General features: G+C 50.7%; 1 protein-coding gene across 1 annotated transcript; it reads right to left on the reverse strand.

Annotated features, from left to right (window-relative positions):
• Positions 1-11093: 11093 nt before the first annotated feature.
• Positions 11094-13639, reverse strand: LOC125543316 (54S ribosomal protein L51, mitochondrial-like). The gene is made up of 3 exons (XM_048706627.1): positions 13396-13639; positions 12727-12833; positions 11094-11593 (listed from the first exon to the last, which is right to left on the reverse strand). The coding sequence occupies exons 1-3, from the start codon at positions 13473-13475 to the stop codon at positions 11421-11423; spliced, it is 360 nt and encodes a 119-aa protein (XP_048562584.1). The 5' UTR covers positions 13476-13639; the 3' UTR covers positions 11094-11420.
• Positions 13640-16869: the final 3230 nt, after the last annotated feature.

Genomic DNA, 16869 nt, shown 5'->3' on the forward strand with positions numbered 1-16869 from the left:
AGCAAGCTTCAAGTTAAGGTTGAGCTGGATCTGCTGATTCTCCAACTCAGTATAGCGAGCTACAAGTTCGCAGGATTTCTGTAAAAAGAAAAATCAGTCGACAGACGTCCAAAATAAGTTGCTTCCGAGTAACTAAGAGACAATGATGACGTTTCTAAGACTACAGCCGAATCAAGAACATTCGACAGTAGTCTCGGGGACTACACCCAGTGGGTGCACTCAGCGTGCCCCCACTGTAAAAAAAAACAAAACAAAAAGTCGACTGCCCGCAGTCGACCGGATACAGTCCCATTCGACATGGCCTGACCAGACCGAGTGAAGAAATACAGCTACAGCAACACAATATAAAGACTACAGTCGACTGCCAGCAGTCCACCGTAGTCTCGGGGACTACACCCAGTGGGTGCACTTAGCGTGCCCCCACTCGTCCAAGAATTGGCAGACACACCCAGTGGGTGTACAGATACAAAGATCTTCGGAAAAGAGATTCTTCAAACAGCATATCATAACAGACCAAGTGTTGAGTCGACTGACCTGGACGTTGCTCTGAAGAGCCGAGCTCGCGTCATAAGCTGCTTGGCTGGCCTCCCGAGCCACCTTCACTTGCTCCATCATGATCCCCGCCTGGCGTATAGCCTCTTTTGCGGCAGCCGCTTGGTCCTCAGGGACAGGGTACGCGGCAAAAAGCGAAGGCGGATCCGCAGTCGACGTCGAAGGCCGCACACTTGTCAGAGGAATGGCGAAAGTCACAGAAGCCCGAGCGGTATCACCACCAACCCGAGCTACGGCCTCAGACGCCGGAGCAGATTGGGGGGTCTTGTCAGTCGACGCCCTCTTATTCCTCCTCACTCTCAGCGGTTCGTTGTCGTCGTCATCCGGGAGGTCGATAACATGAGGAGGGGCTACAAGGGAAACATTCAATCGACCAGAGTTGCAATAAATGTTCAGTCGACTCAAAGCAGAACGTCAGTAATCGTACCAAGGTTGGAGGTAACAGCATCCTCCATCTCTTGGTCGTCGTCCTTGGCAGAGATCTCAGAAGTAGCAGCGCTGCAAATCTCGAAAATCAGTCAGTTGGCTCAATGAATCGACCAAGGGTCTGTCCACGGTCGACAAAGGAAAGCAAGTTTTGTTATTACCCGGAAATGGTAGGGACAGCCATCTTCATCTTGGGCAGAGCCTTGGGCAGCTTGGACGGCGTCGCGCGTGGGTGCTTGGGAGCCTTCCCAGTCGGCGTAGGAGAAGAGGCCCGAGGGCGTTTCGACGACTGCCCAACGGGAGAAGTCGCCTTGCCACGTTCCCGCGCTGGATCGTGTGTGAGCTTGGATCGCCCCTCCGGGCCGGGGGGTTCAACCTCCTCCTCCTCCTCTTCGCTGGAGTCGACGTTGTCGTCTCCCTCTCCTTCACCGTCGGACTCCCACTCGCCTTGGTCATCTCCACTCTCACCTCCGCTCGCCTCCCCTTCCTCAGTTGGCTCCTGTGCCCCGTTGGGCGTCGAGTACATCTCGGTAGTCGCCTGGAAAACAACAGACAAGACGAAAGTCAATCGACCTACTCAAAGTAGACCAATGAAGAAAACAAGATCTCAGTCAGGAGCATAAAGACATACCTGGTCCACGTCATACGAGTTGTCGAGTGGGATTACCCTCCTGGCTCCTCGGTTCCCCGTGATGCTCGAGGGAGAGCCATCCCTCCAGCCACCCCTCCAGCATCTCCTCCAGCATCTCGTCAGTAACCTCCTCCGGGTGGACCCGAGTGGTGTCGTCGAGACCCGAGTACAGCCACATCGGGTGGTCACGAGCCTGGAGCGGTTGGATGCGCCTCCGGAGGAAGACCTCCAGCAAGTCCATACCAGTCACGCCCTCACGGACAAGCTCAACCACTCGACCATCCAGCACTTTGACTTGGGCCTTTTCCTCCGGCGTCACTTTCAGAGAAGCAGGTTTTTCAGCTCAGTCGAGAGAGAAAGGGGGTAGACCAGTCGACTGTCCTGGGGTCGCCTGGTCTTGACAGTAGAACCAGGTCGCCTGCCAACCGCGGACCGACTCCGGGAAAGTGATAGATGGAAAACAACACTTTCCCCTCGTCTAGATTGCCAGGCCCCCGCACAGCTGGATCACCTGCGTCCTTTCGTCACTCGACTTGGCCTTCTTGACCGATTGGGAACGGTAGGTAAAGATGTGCTTGAAGAGTCCCCAATGGGGGCGGCAACCCAAGAAACCCTCACACATGGAGATGAAAGCAGCAAGGTATACGATGGAGTTGGGAGTGAAGTGGTGGAGCTGCACTCCGAAGAAGTTCAGGAAGCTCTGGAAAAAGGGTGGGGCGGCAGAGAAAACCCGCGGTCGACATGGGTGGCTAGGAGCACGCACTCACCGTCGCGGGGTTGAGGTTCGATCTCTCTCCCCGGGAGACGCGCAACTTCGTGGGGAATGACTCCCCCCTCGACCATGTCGTCGAGATCTTCTTGCCGGATCACCGACGGCATCCAATCGCCCTGGATCTAGCCTCGGGGCAGAGCAGACCTTGAGGAGGATCCGCCCCGAGCAGACCTCTTCCCCTTTCCCTGCGCCGCCGCCTTCTTCGCGCGCTCCAGAGCGGATGTCTTGTCCTTCGCCATCGTCGCCGGCAAATCTTGCACGGGCCTGCGGCGCTAAGGTGAGAGCGGAGGTGGCGGAGGAACTTGCGAAGGGAGAGAGGAAGAAGAAAGCACACTGTTTGGAAACCCCGAGCCGGCGACTTATAAGAGGCCGCTGCCGAGTGGCTGACTGGTAGGCCCAGGCTATCCAGTCAAATCCCGCAGCAGACGCGCGCAGTACGTGGCGAAAAGATGGCGCGGCAATCGAGGAGCTTCCGCTTTATCGCTTCCGATTACTGCGGCCGCTCCCATCCCGCGCGCTTCCCGAAATCCGAATCCCACGACATCCGCGGGCTGCAGAACAACTTGTCAAAACAGAAGACCCCGCTTGCGCCGACACTCGGTATGTCACAAGTAAAGAAATTCACTCGACGAAAGGCCTGGAATGGATCAAGGCGACTGAAAGAGGTTGATGACGTCATCCGTGACGATTGACCCAAAACGAGGCACTCATGTAGCCCAAAGAACCAGTCGGAAAGATCTCCAATTCTTTCCCCACTCAAACCTCGATCCATTCGGGGGCTAATGATGAAGCTATGTACCTAGGGTAGGGGCACGGACCTGCCCAAAGAGCCCTACCCAAGGACATCCCTAGAAGAAGTCACCTTTCAATCGACTTGAAGGTATCCCACTCGACAGGTTCAAGACACTCGACCAAGAAGCTATCACTCGACCATGAAGCCAACCACTCGACTGCCAGGAGACCTAAAGTCACTCCGCAGGCAAACGGTCGGCTATTAAGTAGTCTTTATGGTCATTATAGCACTTTATTAGGGGCGTTACCAGTAACGCCCAACCTTAAATGTACCTTAAACCCTGCATCACTGAGGGCAGGAGAGGGCCGGCGAACTCTATATAAGCCACCCCCCTCCTCAGTATGAAGGGTTCGCACCCCTGTTATTCATACACACATAATCCAATCGACCACCTCCGGGCACCGAGACGTAGGGCTGTTACTTCCTCCGAGAAGGGCCTGAACTCGTAATCCTCGTGTGTTTACAACTTCCCAATAGCTGAGATCTAGCCTCTCCATACACACCCCCCTACATCACTGTCAGAGTTAGAACCACGACAATACCCGTGTGATCCTAAATTTTTTTAGTGAAATTTGAGAAGAGAAGAGTCAAAACTCTACGCCAGGATGCCTCACCAGAGCGACGAAGGGACTGAGGAGTAAAAAGAATTCCTAACTCTCCGATATATATAATTCCTAAATGACTCAAAACATTTCTAGACTCAATAACGCCAGCGATTCGATCAAGCAGGGGCTCCTAAGGTCGGGGAAGGCTCTGATACCAACTTGTAACACCCTCGATGCGGCTATATCTCCCACGTGTCGAATCACGACTTAGAGGCATAACCGCATTGAAAGCAATGTCGCAAGTGAGGTAATCTTCACACAACCCATGTAATATATAAGGGAAAGAGATACATAGTTGGCTTACAATCGCCACTTCACACAATTACATGAATAAAGCATTACATCATCCAGATACAATCAAGGTCCGACTACGGAACCAAAATAAAAGAATACTACCCCAAATGCTACACAGATCCACGATCGTCCGAGCTGGGCTCCACTACTGATCAACTAGAACGAAACAAAACAAAGGACAAGGTCTTCATCGAGCTCCTCCTTGAGCTTGGTTGCGTCACCTGCTCGGTAACATCGGCACCTGCAAACTGGTTTTTGGAAGTATCTGTGAGTCACGGGGACTCAGCAATCTCACACCCTCACGATCAAGACTATTTAAGCTCATGGATAAGGTAAAGGTAGGAGGTGGAGCTGCAGCAAGCGACTAGCATATATGGTGGCTAACATACGCAAATGAGAGCGAGAAGAGAAGGCAAAAGCACGGTCGAACAACTATGATCAAGAAGTGATCCTAGAACAACCTATGTCAAGCATAACTCCAACACCGTGTTCACTTCCCGGACTCCGCCGGAAAGAGACCATCACGGTTACACACGCGGTTGATGTATTTTAATTAAGGTCAACTTCAAGTTTTCTACAACCGGACATTAACAAATTCCCATCTGCCCATAACCGCGGGCACGACTTTCGAAGGTTCATAACCCTGCAGGGGTGTCCCAACTTAGCCCATCACAAGCTCTCACGGTCAACGAAGGATATTCCTTCTAGCGGGAAGACCCGATCAGACTCGGAATCCCGGTTACAAGACATACTCGACAATGGTAAAACAAGTCCAGCAAGACTTCCCGATGCGCCGACATCCTGAAAGGAGCTGCACATATCTCGTTCTCAGGGCAACACCGGATGAGACATCCTACGAGTAAAATCAGCCCTCAAGTTTCCCCGAGGTGGCCCCGCAGTCTACTCCGTTTGGACCAACACTTCGACAAGCACTGGCCCGGGGGGGGGGGGGTTAAAATAAAGATGACCCTTGGGCTGGCCTAACCCAAGGGAAAAAAGGCTAGGTGGCGAATGGTAAAACCAAGGTTGGGCCTTGTTGGAGGAGTTTTATTCAAAGCGAACTGTCAAGGGGTTCCCATTATAACCCAACCACGTAAGGAACGCAAAAACCGGGAACATAACACCGATATGACAGAAACTAGGGCAGCAAGAGTGGAACAAAACACCAGGCATAAGGCCGAGCCTTCCACCCTTTACCAAGTATATAGATGCATTAATTAAATAAGAGATATTGTGATATCCCAACAAGTAAACATGTTCCAACAAGGAACAACATCTCCATGTCCCAACGAGGAACAAACTTCAATCTTCACCTACAACTAACAACGCTATAAGAGGGGCTGAGCAAAGCGGTAACATGGCCAAACAACGGTTTGCTAGGACAAGGTGGGTTAGAGGCTTGGTTCAACAATATGGGAGGGATGATAAGCAAGTGGTAGGTATCGCAGCATAGGCATAGCAAAAGAGCGAGCAACTAGCAAGCAAAGATAGAAGTGATTTCGAGGGTATGGTCATCTTGCCTGAGATCCCGCAAGGAAGAAGAACGAGTCCATGAAGAAGACAAAGCGGACTTAGTCGAACCAAAACTCACAACTCCGGAACGAAACCGAAGCTAACGCGAGGAGCAACCCGGAAAGAAGCAAACAACATAGTAAACAACCAACACATGAACATGGCATGATGCACAACCAAGTATGATGCATGTCCGGTTTAATGAAGCATGTCATGGCAAAAGTGCACAAGCAATCCTACAAATTAAGTGGAGCTCAATATGCAACGGTGCATATTGACGAAACACCACGACAAGTTATTTAGTTCGATCTCGTTTATGTACCCAACAATATTAAATGTTGATTAACATGGCATGGGGTGAAGCACAACAAAACTACCTATCTAGGCAAGTTTAAATGAGGCCGGAAACAACGAACAACAATTCCGGTAAAACCCCATATGCATATTTTAAGGTTTGGTACTGTTCTGCCCTAAACCATATTTTAGAGTTGTTAAACATGCCAAGTAAGGCCACCATGTTAAACTAGGCATTTTTCCACCCCATTTACATATAAAGTTTATTAAATTCGGAGTTACGGTTATTTAGTTATGAAATAAAGCATTTTAACATGGCATAGGAGCAAATTTAAGCAAACAACATTTTAAGCAATTTAAACATGGATGAAAAATACATATTGTGAAACTAGACAAAATTCTAAGCAACTTCCATATTAAGTTTGTTTTAATCCGATGCACGGTTTGTGAGTTATTATATGCATGTTGTCTAGGGACTTTTCTGTAAAATAACAGTTTTCTGGAAAAATAGCTAAATTGCAGCAGCAGGAAAAAAACACAATGGGCTGAAACTAGTTGGCCCAAAGGTGCACAGGGGAGGCTGGGGCTACTCACCCAGTTGGGCTCAGCCCAGATCGGATGAGGCCGGAGGCGGGCTGGGCTTTGTGCCCAGACCTGGGCCGTTCGGGGCATGGCCCACGTGGAGGTGCGTGAGGAGGCGGCCCAGGGGGTGTGGACAAGCAGGCCGGATCTGCAGCGCTGGTCCATGAAGCGAGACGCGCCAGGAGGGCGCTGGACTTGGGATCGGGACGAGGCCCAGCTGGATCCACGCGACGAGGAGTCAATGCGGGGCGCGGCTTCGTCGTCCTCCTCTCAAACGGAGGTAGCGCAGCGACGGGGTCCTGGACTTGGCAGTGGGGAGCTCCATCATCGAAGGGGAACGGCAGGACGGCGGCGGATCTCCATGTTCCCGGGCGGCCATGGCGGCAGGGGACTTCGCGCGGGCGAGGTGGACTTGGGGCTCCGGCGGGAGGAACTTGAGGCGAGAGTTACGGGGAGAGGCAGGAGGCAACGAGAAGAAACAGGAGCGAGGAGGAGCGACGGGGAGGTCCTGGCCTGATGGCGGCAGAGCTGCTCACGGACGAGCTGCGGCTCTGGGTGATCCTGCTCGGGCCCAACCGCGGAGGGGCGTGGGGATGGATCGAGAGGAGGAGGAGCTCGCTGGTTGGGTTTGTGGTGAAAACGAGGAGGAGATGGATTTGGTTCGAGCGATGGGGATCCCGATGTTGGGGAATGAGTGCGGCGGCGGCGGCTCGGAGCATCCCTAAAATTTAGGGATTTGGTCTGAAATTAGACTAGGGGTGGACTATAAATATACATCACGGATTAGGTTAGGGGCTATCTCGACCCTACGATCGCAATCGGACGATTCCGGATAAAATAGCTAGGGAGTCCAAAAAAGAAAACGGTGATGTTTTGCAGACGTTTGGGGATGATCCGCACACAACGGTAACGACTGTCCGGGTCGGGTCCGGGACAGTTTCGGACATGCGCGAGGGGTCGATGCACTGTGCAAAGAGGGGGGTAGGCTGGGCCTAGGTTGTGTAGGAGAGGTCTCCGGCAGAGAAGAGAGAGATGGAATTGCATCCCGGCAAGGTTTTCAGTTACCGAAAACGTCCGACGTGTGCCCGGCTATAATGCCGCTATAGTTTAACGGTTGGGCTATCAAACGAACTCCGAATGCGATGAAACTTGACACGCGGTTTATCTACACTATAATAAGACCACACGTCAACTCTCATCTCATTCCAAGAACATTTTCCAGCCACTTATAAAATAATATTTCGGACATGCCGCGGGCGCGTGCAAGTGTGTCTGGGCTCAGAACGGACAACGGACGGAACTGGGGGAACCCGGACGGATGCAAGTTTTGAAAACATGATGATGCAATGCACATGATGACATGATAAGATGCAACACGCAAGCGAATGACAAGGCAACAACAGCGAATAACTGGAGGACACCTGGCACAACGGTCTCGGGGCGTTACACCATACCCTCGAAATCACTTCTATCTTTGCTTGCTAGTTGTTCGTTCTATCGCTATGTCGTGCTACCTACCACTTGTTATATCCTGCCTCCCATATTGCCATGTCAAGCCTCTAACCCACCTTCCTAGCAAACTGTTGTTTGGCTATGTTGCCGCTTTTGCTCAGCCCCTCTTATAGCGTTGCTAGTTGCAGGTGAAGTTGAAGTTTGTTCCATGTTGGAACATGGATATGTTGGGATATCACAATATCTCTTATATTTTAATTAATGCATCTATATACTTGGTAAAGGGTGGAAGGCTCGGCCTTATGCCCGGTGTTTTGTTCCACTCTTGCCACCCTAGTTTCCGTCATACCGGTGTTATGTTCCTTGATTTTGCGTTCCTTACGCGGTTGGGTGTTATGGGAACCCCTTGACAGTTCGCTTTGAATAAAACTCCTCCAGCAAGGCCCAACCTTGGTTTTACATTTGCCTAACAACCTTTTACCCTTCCCTTGGGTCGGCCAACCCGAGGGTCATCTTTATTTTAACCCCCCCGGGCAAGTGCTTCTTTAAGTGTTGGTTCGAACTAGAGCCCCTTGCAGCGCCACCTCGGGGAAACTTGAGGTTTGGTTTTAGTTGTACGGATTGCTCATCTGGTGCTGCCCTGAGAACGAGATATGTGCAGCTCCTATCGGGATTGTAGGCACATCGGGCGGCTTTGCTAGTCTTGTTTTACCATTGTCAAAATGTCTTGTAACCGGGATTCCGAGACGGATCGGGTCTTCCCGGGAGAAGGAATATCCTTCGTTGACCATGAGAGCTTGTGACGGGCTAAGTTGGGACACCCCTGCAAGGTTTAGACTTTCGAAAGCCGTGCCCATGGTTATGTGGCAGATGAGAATTTGTTAATGTCCGGTTGTAGAGAACTTGACACTTAACTTAATTAAAATGCATCAATCGCGTGTGTAGCCGTGATGGTCTCTTTCTGGCGGAGTCCGGGAAGTGAACACGACCTTGTGTTATGTTTGAACGTAAGTAGTTTCAGGATCACTCCTTGATCACTTCTAGTTTCACGACCGTTGCGTTGCTTCTCTTCTCGGTCTTATTTGTGTATGTTAGCCACCATATATGCTTAGTGCTTGCTGCAGTTCCACCTCATTACCTTCTCCTACCCATAAGCTTGAATAGTCTTGATCTCGAGGGTGTGAGATTGTGAGTCCTCGTGACTCACGGATACTTCCAAATAGTTGCAGGTGCCGATGATACCGGTGCAGGTGACGCAACCGAGCTCAAGTGGGAGCTCGATGAAGATCTTGATCGTTGTTATGTGTCTTTTCTGGATGATCAGTAGTGGTGCCCAGTTGGGACGATCGGGGATCCATCATTTGGGGCTGTCTTCTTTTATTTTGGTTCCGTAGTCGGACCTTAATTGTATTTTGGATGATGTATGTTTAATTTGTATTTGTGTGAAGTGGCAATTGTAATCCAACTCTTTATCCCTTTCTTATTCAGTACATGGGATTGTGTGAAGATTACCCCTCTTGCGACAAACCTATCATGCGGCTATGCCTCTAAGTCGTGCCCCGACACGTGGGAGATATAGCCGCATTATGGGTGTTACACTCAGCTAGCGACACGTAGGATGGGGGCCCGCCCATGTGCGTCTTCTTCCTCCTTCTCTTCTCTGGTCGCTCATCTCTGCCTCTTATTTCTCTGCCTCCTTCTCAGGCCCCGCTGCCATGGTCAACCGTCGCCGCCCGGAGGCCTCCTAGGGCGCCGTCGCCGGCTACCCTCGACCAGATTTGCTTTGGATTCACGCCACCGGAGCTCTGCCTACCTCCCCGGATCTGGCCACGTCGGAGCTGCAACCGTCCATGATGAGACTACACCCCTCGACGCAATTTTGCTGGAACCGACAGATGTTGAGGGTACAACCATGGCGATTTTTTGCTACAACCGACGAGACTCGGTGCTACAACCTCCCGGGGCAAAATTGCTAGAACCGGCGGACGTCGAGGTTTCGACCATGGGGATTTTTTGCTACAACCGACGAGCATCGGTGCTACAACCTGCATCTCTTGTTGCTACAAACAGTCATGGCGAGACGACGGACGATGATTAATTTGTTACAACTGTTGTTGGTTTTTCTACTACCGGCGATCATTTTTGTTGCATCGGTGACGGCAGACGACACAACCGCCGGCATGGGGTGCTACAGCCAGACAAGGGGAGCTGCAACCATGGCCACAAGAGCTGGAACCCGTAGTCCAGCGGAGCTGCAATGGCGGTCCGGTGGAGCTGCATTTTCTGCTTCAACCGGCAGCAGGAAAGCTACAATCGGCACTCAGATTTGCTACAAACAGGCAAGCATGAAAGCTTCCACTGGCGTGGGTTTTTTGCTGCAACCATGGGTGGGCTTATGGAACTGCGGCTTTCCAGGAACGAGTATGGCTAGCGGCGGCTAGCCGACGAGGTCATCGGCATTGGGGGTGGTCGGGACCAGTGGGGTTTGATTTTTCCTTTTTGCTGGGTCCATTTTTTTGCTGCATAAGAGGGGGCGGGCCATGGGGCACCAATGTTCCAACTGGCGAGTGGCGACGGCGACTGCAAGGCGTGCGGTTGCGACAGCGCAGCGGTGCTTCGTGGTCGCGCATCCATGACAGCCCTGACTGGCTCGCTCCTCTCTATGTGTGCTGGAGGCGAGGATAAGGTAAGAAAAAGGTAGAAGAGGAGCTGTGATCTGACGGTCCCATGCAGTTGGGGGCAGACCAACCGAAACTTTCGGCCGGCGCACCGGCGCCTAGTGCTGCCCTTTTTCAAAGTCCAGTCATTTGCGTTCGCAAGTTGGGCAAAAGGTAGGCCGAAGAAGCCGAGTATGAGTGAAATTCCAAATGTTGCATCTTCAAGGTCGACCCAAAGGCCTTTACACGTTCTCATCGGAGCTAGTACAAGTTAGCTGTCGATGCTGAAAATGGTATCAGCACAACATTCTTGATTGATATATACGGAGTATATATATATAGACCTAAAAAATTCTTTTTCTTTTTGAAAAATGAATCTGAAATGGTTCATGGCATAGCACCAACTGAATAACAGGTGCCTTCAGTTTCAGACACTTATAGAAGCCGATCGATGAGTGCCCCTTACGGGTACTCTAGTTACTCACCTGATGCACTAGATGGACAGCAAGATATGAACAACGTATACAGTTCATGACGGTTTTAGATTTATAACTTGTCCTGTCATAACATGCAGACATTCCTCCTTCCTTTAGAACATATTCTGCGCTGACAGCTTCAACGAAAGCAATGGTCCAAAGATCAGGCATCTGCCATCCAAATATCTGCTAGACAGGCGACACTAACAAAAAGAACTCCCAAGTTTACATGTTATTATCAGCCTGCGGCTCAAACAAAAGGAGGGCAGACTGAAACTGAAACTACTGACGAAACATAGGTTTAATAGCAGCACAGAGTTCTTGCTATAGATCTGACACGGTTCTTGCGAGTGTGTGCCATCAGGAACTTTGACTCACATCTTCAGCTCCGTCGTCCATGTTCCCTGGACGCTTGGCCTTTTCGTCACGTGTCTGGTTCTCAGCTTCACGACTTTCCTGCCCAGAGAACACCTTAGCCTACTAGCTTGCAACATTATGTCCTCAGGTGCCAAGTTTCTGACGCAAACAACTCTCTCGTTATGGTTTTCTGCACAAGAATGACATTGCTTAAAAATGATACTCCCTCCTTCCTAATGCGTTTTTCGAGGCTAACTTTGACCAAATATTTGAACAATAATATATGACATGCAACTTACACAAAGCATACCGTCATATTCGTATGTGAAAGGAGATTTCAATGATATAATTTTCACATTATGCATGTCATGTACTATTAACCTTGCCAATAGTCAAAGACGGTCTTAAAAAACGCATTAGGCCCTATATAGATGGAAGGAGGGAGTAACTTAGAACATAAGCAACTACAGCCACGCGTTCATGAAAAATAACAAGGGTGGCGTATTGATATGAATCTGTGTCGCGATGACATGTGAGTGGGTCCTGTCAATGAGACAGGGAGTGGTACTCCCAGTCATGCCAATCTTTTGGGTGGCATATATGAAAATCTCCTAATAACAAACATACACCAAAAGAAAAGCAGATTCTGGATGGATGTTTGGTTTGAGGAGTAACCTCCTCCTGCAATCATCACATACTATAAGGTTGGTTTCGTTAGTGCAATGAAATGGAATTATTCTTGGGCTAAACACTAGGAGAGAGAGAAAGTACTTAAATTTGTGAAATGTATCCCACAGAACATGTTAAATGAGCCTGCTCCCCCACAAAATCTGCACTTGTCCTAGAACAAGTGCACCACTGAAACAAAACATGTCAACGTTTCCTTAAGAAGATTTATTCACTCAAAAGGCACACAGTTAACCATAATACCATATCATTCTTGAACCATGTGGGTTCACCTTTGAGCTCTTGAGTGTGTCAAGATTCATCACACGTATTTAAGCACATGGAAGACATGGGTGGCAAAAATGCTTAAACCAAGCGACTTCACCTGTTGAGCATGTCCAATTCATCACAAGTACTTAAGCACATGGAAGACGAGTGACAAATGACACGGTACTGCAATTCTCAACTAAATACAGGAACTGTAAACTACAGTGCTTGACTGCAGCAGATTCATGAAAATCAACTAATTATATGCATTTGGTAAGTACCAACACAAAGATCCCCCTCACTGCCAGAAAGTAAAATCATTATAAGTAATACAGTTACCATATAACCCCTGGTAACACTAAAATGGTCAAAAGGAAAGGAGGTTCTTACTGTAAATGCCCTTCAAGTTGGGATGCTGACCACGGACAAGCTGTGTCACCACCTCTAACTGGGGATTCTTTTCCTTCAGAGCTGGAAGATGCGACTCCATAAAAGCCCTGCAATTCCAAGGAGCTCTAGTCGTAAAGGAGCAAGCAAATTGAAGCACCTAATTGTTATCAGACACTAAATTCGAATGACTAAAGTATGGAGTCAAGCACAATTAAGCTCCAAAATCATACAGTTTATGCTTAAACAACAGCCCACTCATCCGTAAGAAAGGAAAGATACCATGTGAATAAAATTAGGTTCAAGGATCACAAAAGCAGGGCTTGATCCCAACCCAACAAGCAAACTACATATAATCGGCTCAACTGTGACTGAACTGCCTAGTCTAATGGGCCATTCTTCCAAATAGTTATTCCCATTTTCAATAATATCAAAGTGTCCTCTAGACAGATGAACTACTCCTATTCAATGGGGTCATACGAATAGCCCTTCCTTTTTCGTCAAACCGACACATAATCACACGCGACGCTCACCTTCAGAGAAGACAATTCCACATTGCTCCATGCACAATTAAGAATGAAAAGAGCACTCCAGCTCAGTCGACGCAACGAATAAGTCGGATCTCCAGGAACAAAACTTAAGGCAGAATCAAATCGGCACGATGAACAGTACCTGATCCCCTTGCTGCTCCCTCCCCAATCGCAGAAGTTCACCACGAGCTTCTGCAGCTGCCAGACGCCCCTCAGCGCCATCCCGCCTCACTCCGGGTCAACCCAGACCAGACCAGTAAGCGGCGCGGCTAGGAAGTAGGCGAGGGCGGAGGAGGAGGCGGAGGCCGGCGTCGGGTTGGACGGGAGGACGCTCTGCGTTAGGGTTTAGCCCAAGGAGCGCGGGCTAACATTAGGCCCAGTTTCGAGGCCTAGCCTCTTCCGCTTCGTAACGGTTAGAAAGGAGCCAGTGTTGTCTCAAAAAAAAAAAGATCCAGTGGCCCCCCTAAAAAAGAAGAAGAAAGAAGCCGGTGGCTACACGAAATGAATGAAAAAGAAGGATGTAAAAGATAGCAAAAAACGGCGAAATCACTAATTGAGGAGTATCTTCTAAAAAGATCACTTTCATCTTTTTTTCGTAGAACTATTTATTCAAAATGTTTTATCTCTTAAACCGTGCGTCCAAATCTCAAACCGTTTTCACGGTTGGATTTCTCGCGTCAAGATCTTTAAACTAGATCCCGTGTTGATAGATTTTGGCGAACGTTTTCGTTCGCGAAAAAACCAGACAAAAACCCGAATAGAGAATATGTTTTTCCTCTTTTCGAAAGCCGTTTCCAATAGGCACGCCCGTGTCTCTCACGAAAGCAAAACCGTGCCTCTAATGAAAGAAAAAATAAATAGAAAACAAATTTTTTTCATTTCCGAGAGACATAGTGAAACTAAAACCGTGCCTCTCACAGAAGAAAAAAGAACATTTTTTTTCTATTTTCGAGAGGCACGGGTGTGTCTCTCACGAAAGGAAAAAACAGAAAACGCATTTTCTTTCTGTTTCGAAGAGGCACGGGAGCGCTAAAAGCATGACCCATGACAGCGGCTGAGAGTGCGCCGAGTGGCTCGCTCTTAGCCCACACTAAGTAATCATTGGGAGGCTTTCGAAGAGCGTTCGTTAACTAGTTGCTCCAAAAAAAGCGAGGAGTCCAAATCACAAGAAACGAAGCCTCTTCACCGCTCGGCCGATCACACATGAAAAATACATGAAAATGAGAGAGCAACTAGTTAACGAGCGCTCCTTCAGGAACCTCACAACGATCAGCGTCACTTGACGCGCTCTCAGCCATTCGCCATGTGTCGCGCTCTGGGCGCTCCCTCCGGATTTTTTTATTTTTCCGCACGCATTTTCGGTTTTTAATTGGTTTTTTCGGGGTTTTTTCGACGTTTTGGTTTTACACAGTCTTTCTTAGCTTTTCAATCAAAAAAAATTCAAAGAAAAAATTATTTTGCGCGAAAAAACGTGTTTTCTTTCTTTTTTTTCCTTTCATGAGAGTCACGGTTTTGCTTCCGCGAGAGGCACGATTTTACTTTCGCGAGAGTCACGGCCATGCCTCTCGAAAATGAAAAAAAACGTGTTTTCCTTTTTTTCATGAGAGTTACGGTTTTGCTTCCGCGAGAGGCACGGGTGTACTTTCGCGAGAGTCACGGCCGGGCCTCTCGGAAACGAAAAAAACGTGTTTTCTGTTTTTTTTTCGCGAGAGTCACGGTTTTGCTTTCGCGAGAAGCATGGTTGTGTTTTCGCGAGAGTCACGGCCGTGCCTCTCGGAAAGGTAAAAAATGCGTTTTCTGTTTTTTCCTTTCGCGAGAGTCACGGTTTTGCTTCCGCAAGAGTCACGGTTGTGCTTTTACGAGAGTCACGGCAGTGCCTCCTCGGAAACGGAAAAAAACGTGTTTTCTTTTTTTTTCTTACGCGAGTGTCGGCGTACTGGGAACAAGGGTGCCCAGACTTGCCTGTCTGCGGCCCACGTCGCGTTCCTGGTATGGCCCGGTAGGGCCCAGCTGATCGATCGGCTGCTCAAGACCCTCGCGAGGGGGCCAGCCCTAGCGAGGAGAACGACCAAGACCTCCTTAGGGAGCGGCCTCACCTAGGCCGCTCCAGAGGGGCAACTAAGACCTCTCCCAAGAGTGGCCTCAGCTAGGCTGCTTCGGGAGGGCGGAGATCTCAAGGCAAGGGCTGCCTCAGGAGGAGGCAGTGACGCAAGCCATGACGAACCATGCCAGCGGGCGCCAGCGCCCGCTGGCAGGCGCAGTTTCCATATCGGTGCAAAGGAGACCGCGCAGGCGCATGTTCCCGAGGGGCGAGACAAAGGTTTCCCCTTTGGTGCAACAAGATCGAAGACCGCAAGGACGGCAGGAAGGATGTCATCGCCGAGACCACCACCGCATCACCGCCTGCCCTCTTTGCAGGCGAAGACCACCTTTTGTCAGGATAGGAGCGTTCTTGTGTTCCCGCTCAAATGGCCGTTGTGAGATTCCCTTCCCGCCTAAACATTTCGGGGGAAGAGGACCCTGGCCGTCTATATAAGTAGCTAGGGTTCCTAGCATAGGGGAGGGACCAACCCATTGGGACTTAGCATAGCAAAGGAGCAAGAACATCCGCTTACTCACCCCTCTCGAGCTCGCCTCCTGAGTTCAGGAAACCACTGTACTTGTTCATACTCGAGCCCTCGCGAGGCCGATCCACTAAAGCAGGACGTAGGGTTTTACACCGCAAGGTGGCCTGAACCTGGGTAAACTCTTGTGTGCTCTACTTGTTTGCTTGCTTGCATTCCATTCCCACCACCAGGAGAAGAGCGAGGCGCTAGGTAGACGTGTAGTGGAGAGATCTTCGTCACGCCCCTGTGTTCGAATATTAAGGGTTTTCCGGAGCCCGGAATCCGACATTTGGCGCGCCAGGTAGGGGGCGTGTCGAAATCTCGCTTCTCCGACGACCTCGCTCCACTCTTCTCCGTCGACCTCGTTTCACCGCCATGGTGGACACTCGCCGAGCACGCACCGCCCGCCGCGCCGCCAACGTCACTCTGACGGCGCCCGCGGGTAACGGCGCACCACTCCGCCCCAACTCGCCGGTCGCCAACGCGGCCACGGACCCAGCCGTTCATGAGCAGCAGGACTCGTTGTTGCCGCTGTCCGTGCGGCGCGAAGGCTGCACGGCGACCCCGTCACCTTCGCTGGCCGCGACGTCGTCCTCGCTGGTCCGCCGCGGGCCGGTCTACCAGTAGCCTGCGCTACTGATGGCGCGAGAGCTCCTATGCTACCGTCCGACGGACGACCTCTACGACGAGTGGCTCCACCACATCACCGAGCTCGTCAACGCTGCCGGGAAGGCGCCCGCACCGACCCATTCCTCTCGCCCTCCGTCACCCATGGCGGGGAACGAGGACTGTGGCGCTCCGCCCCCACCCCCACCGCGCGGCGCCGGCCAGGGGCTCAGGTGCGAGGCTCCACGGCGCGAACAGCCCCGCAGGGCCCCCGCGCGCGACGAGGAGAGCTGCCAGGTGGTCCCGCGCCCCTATGCAGAAGCGCGCGTGCTCCCTGCCCAGCAGCACCAGAACCGTGCCCCACAGGAGGTGGTGGCGCCCGCACCCCAAGATCCAGCACCGTA

The sequence above is a fragment of the Triticum urartu genome, chromosome 3 (genome assembly GCF_003073215.2).
Source record: "Triticum urartu cultivar G1812 chromosome 3, Tu2.1, whole genome shotgun sequence".
Taxonomy (NCBI): domain Eukaryota; kingdom Viridiplantae; phylum Streptophyta; class Magnoliopsida; order Poales; family Poaceae; genus Triticum; species Triticum urartu.

Bases quoted from the DNA above. Each gene is read 5' to 3' on its own strand.
- LOC125543316 (XM_048706627.1), bottom strand. From the start codon at position 13,475: ATGGCGCTGAGGGGCGTCTGGCAGCTGCAGAAGCTCGTGGTGAACTTC. The intron at 12,834-13,395 runs GTACTGTTCATC...TTGGAATTGCAG, and splicing joins GGGAGCAGCAAGGGGATCAG to GGCTTTTATGGAGTCGCATC. The intron at 11,594-12,726 runs GTAAGAACCTCC...ATTCTTGTGCAG, and splicing joins CAACTTGAAGGGCATTTACA to AAAACCATAACGAGAGAGTT.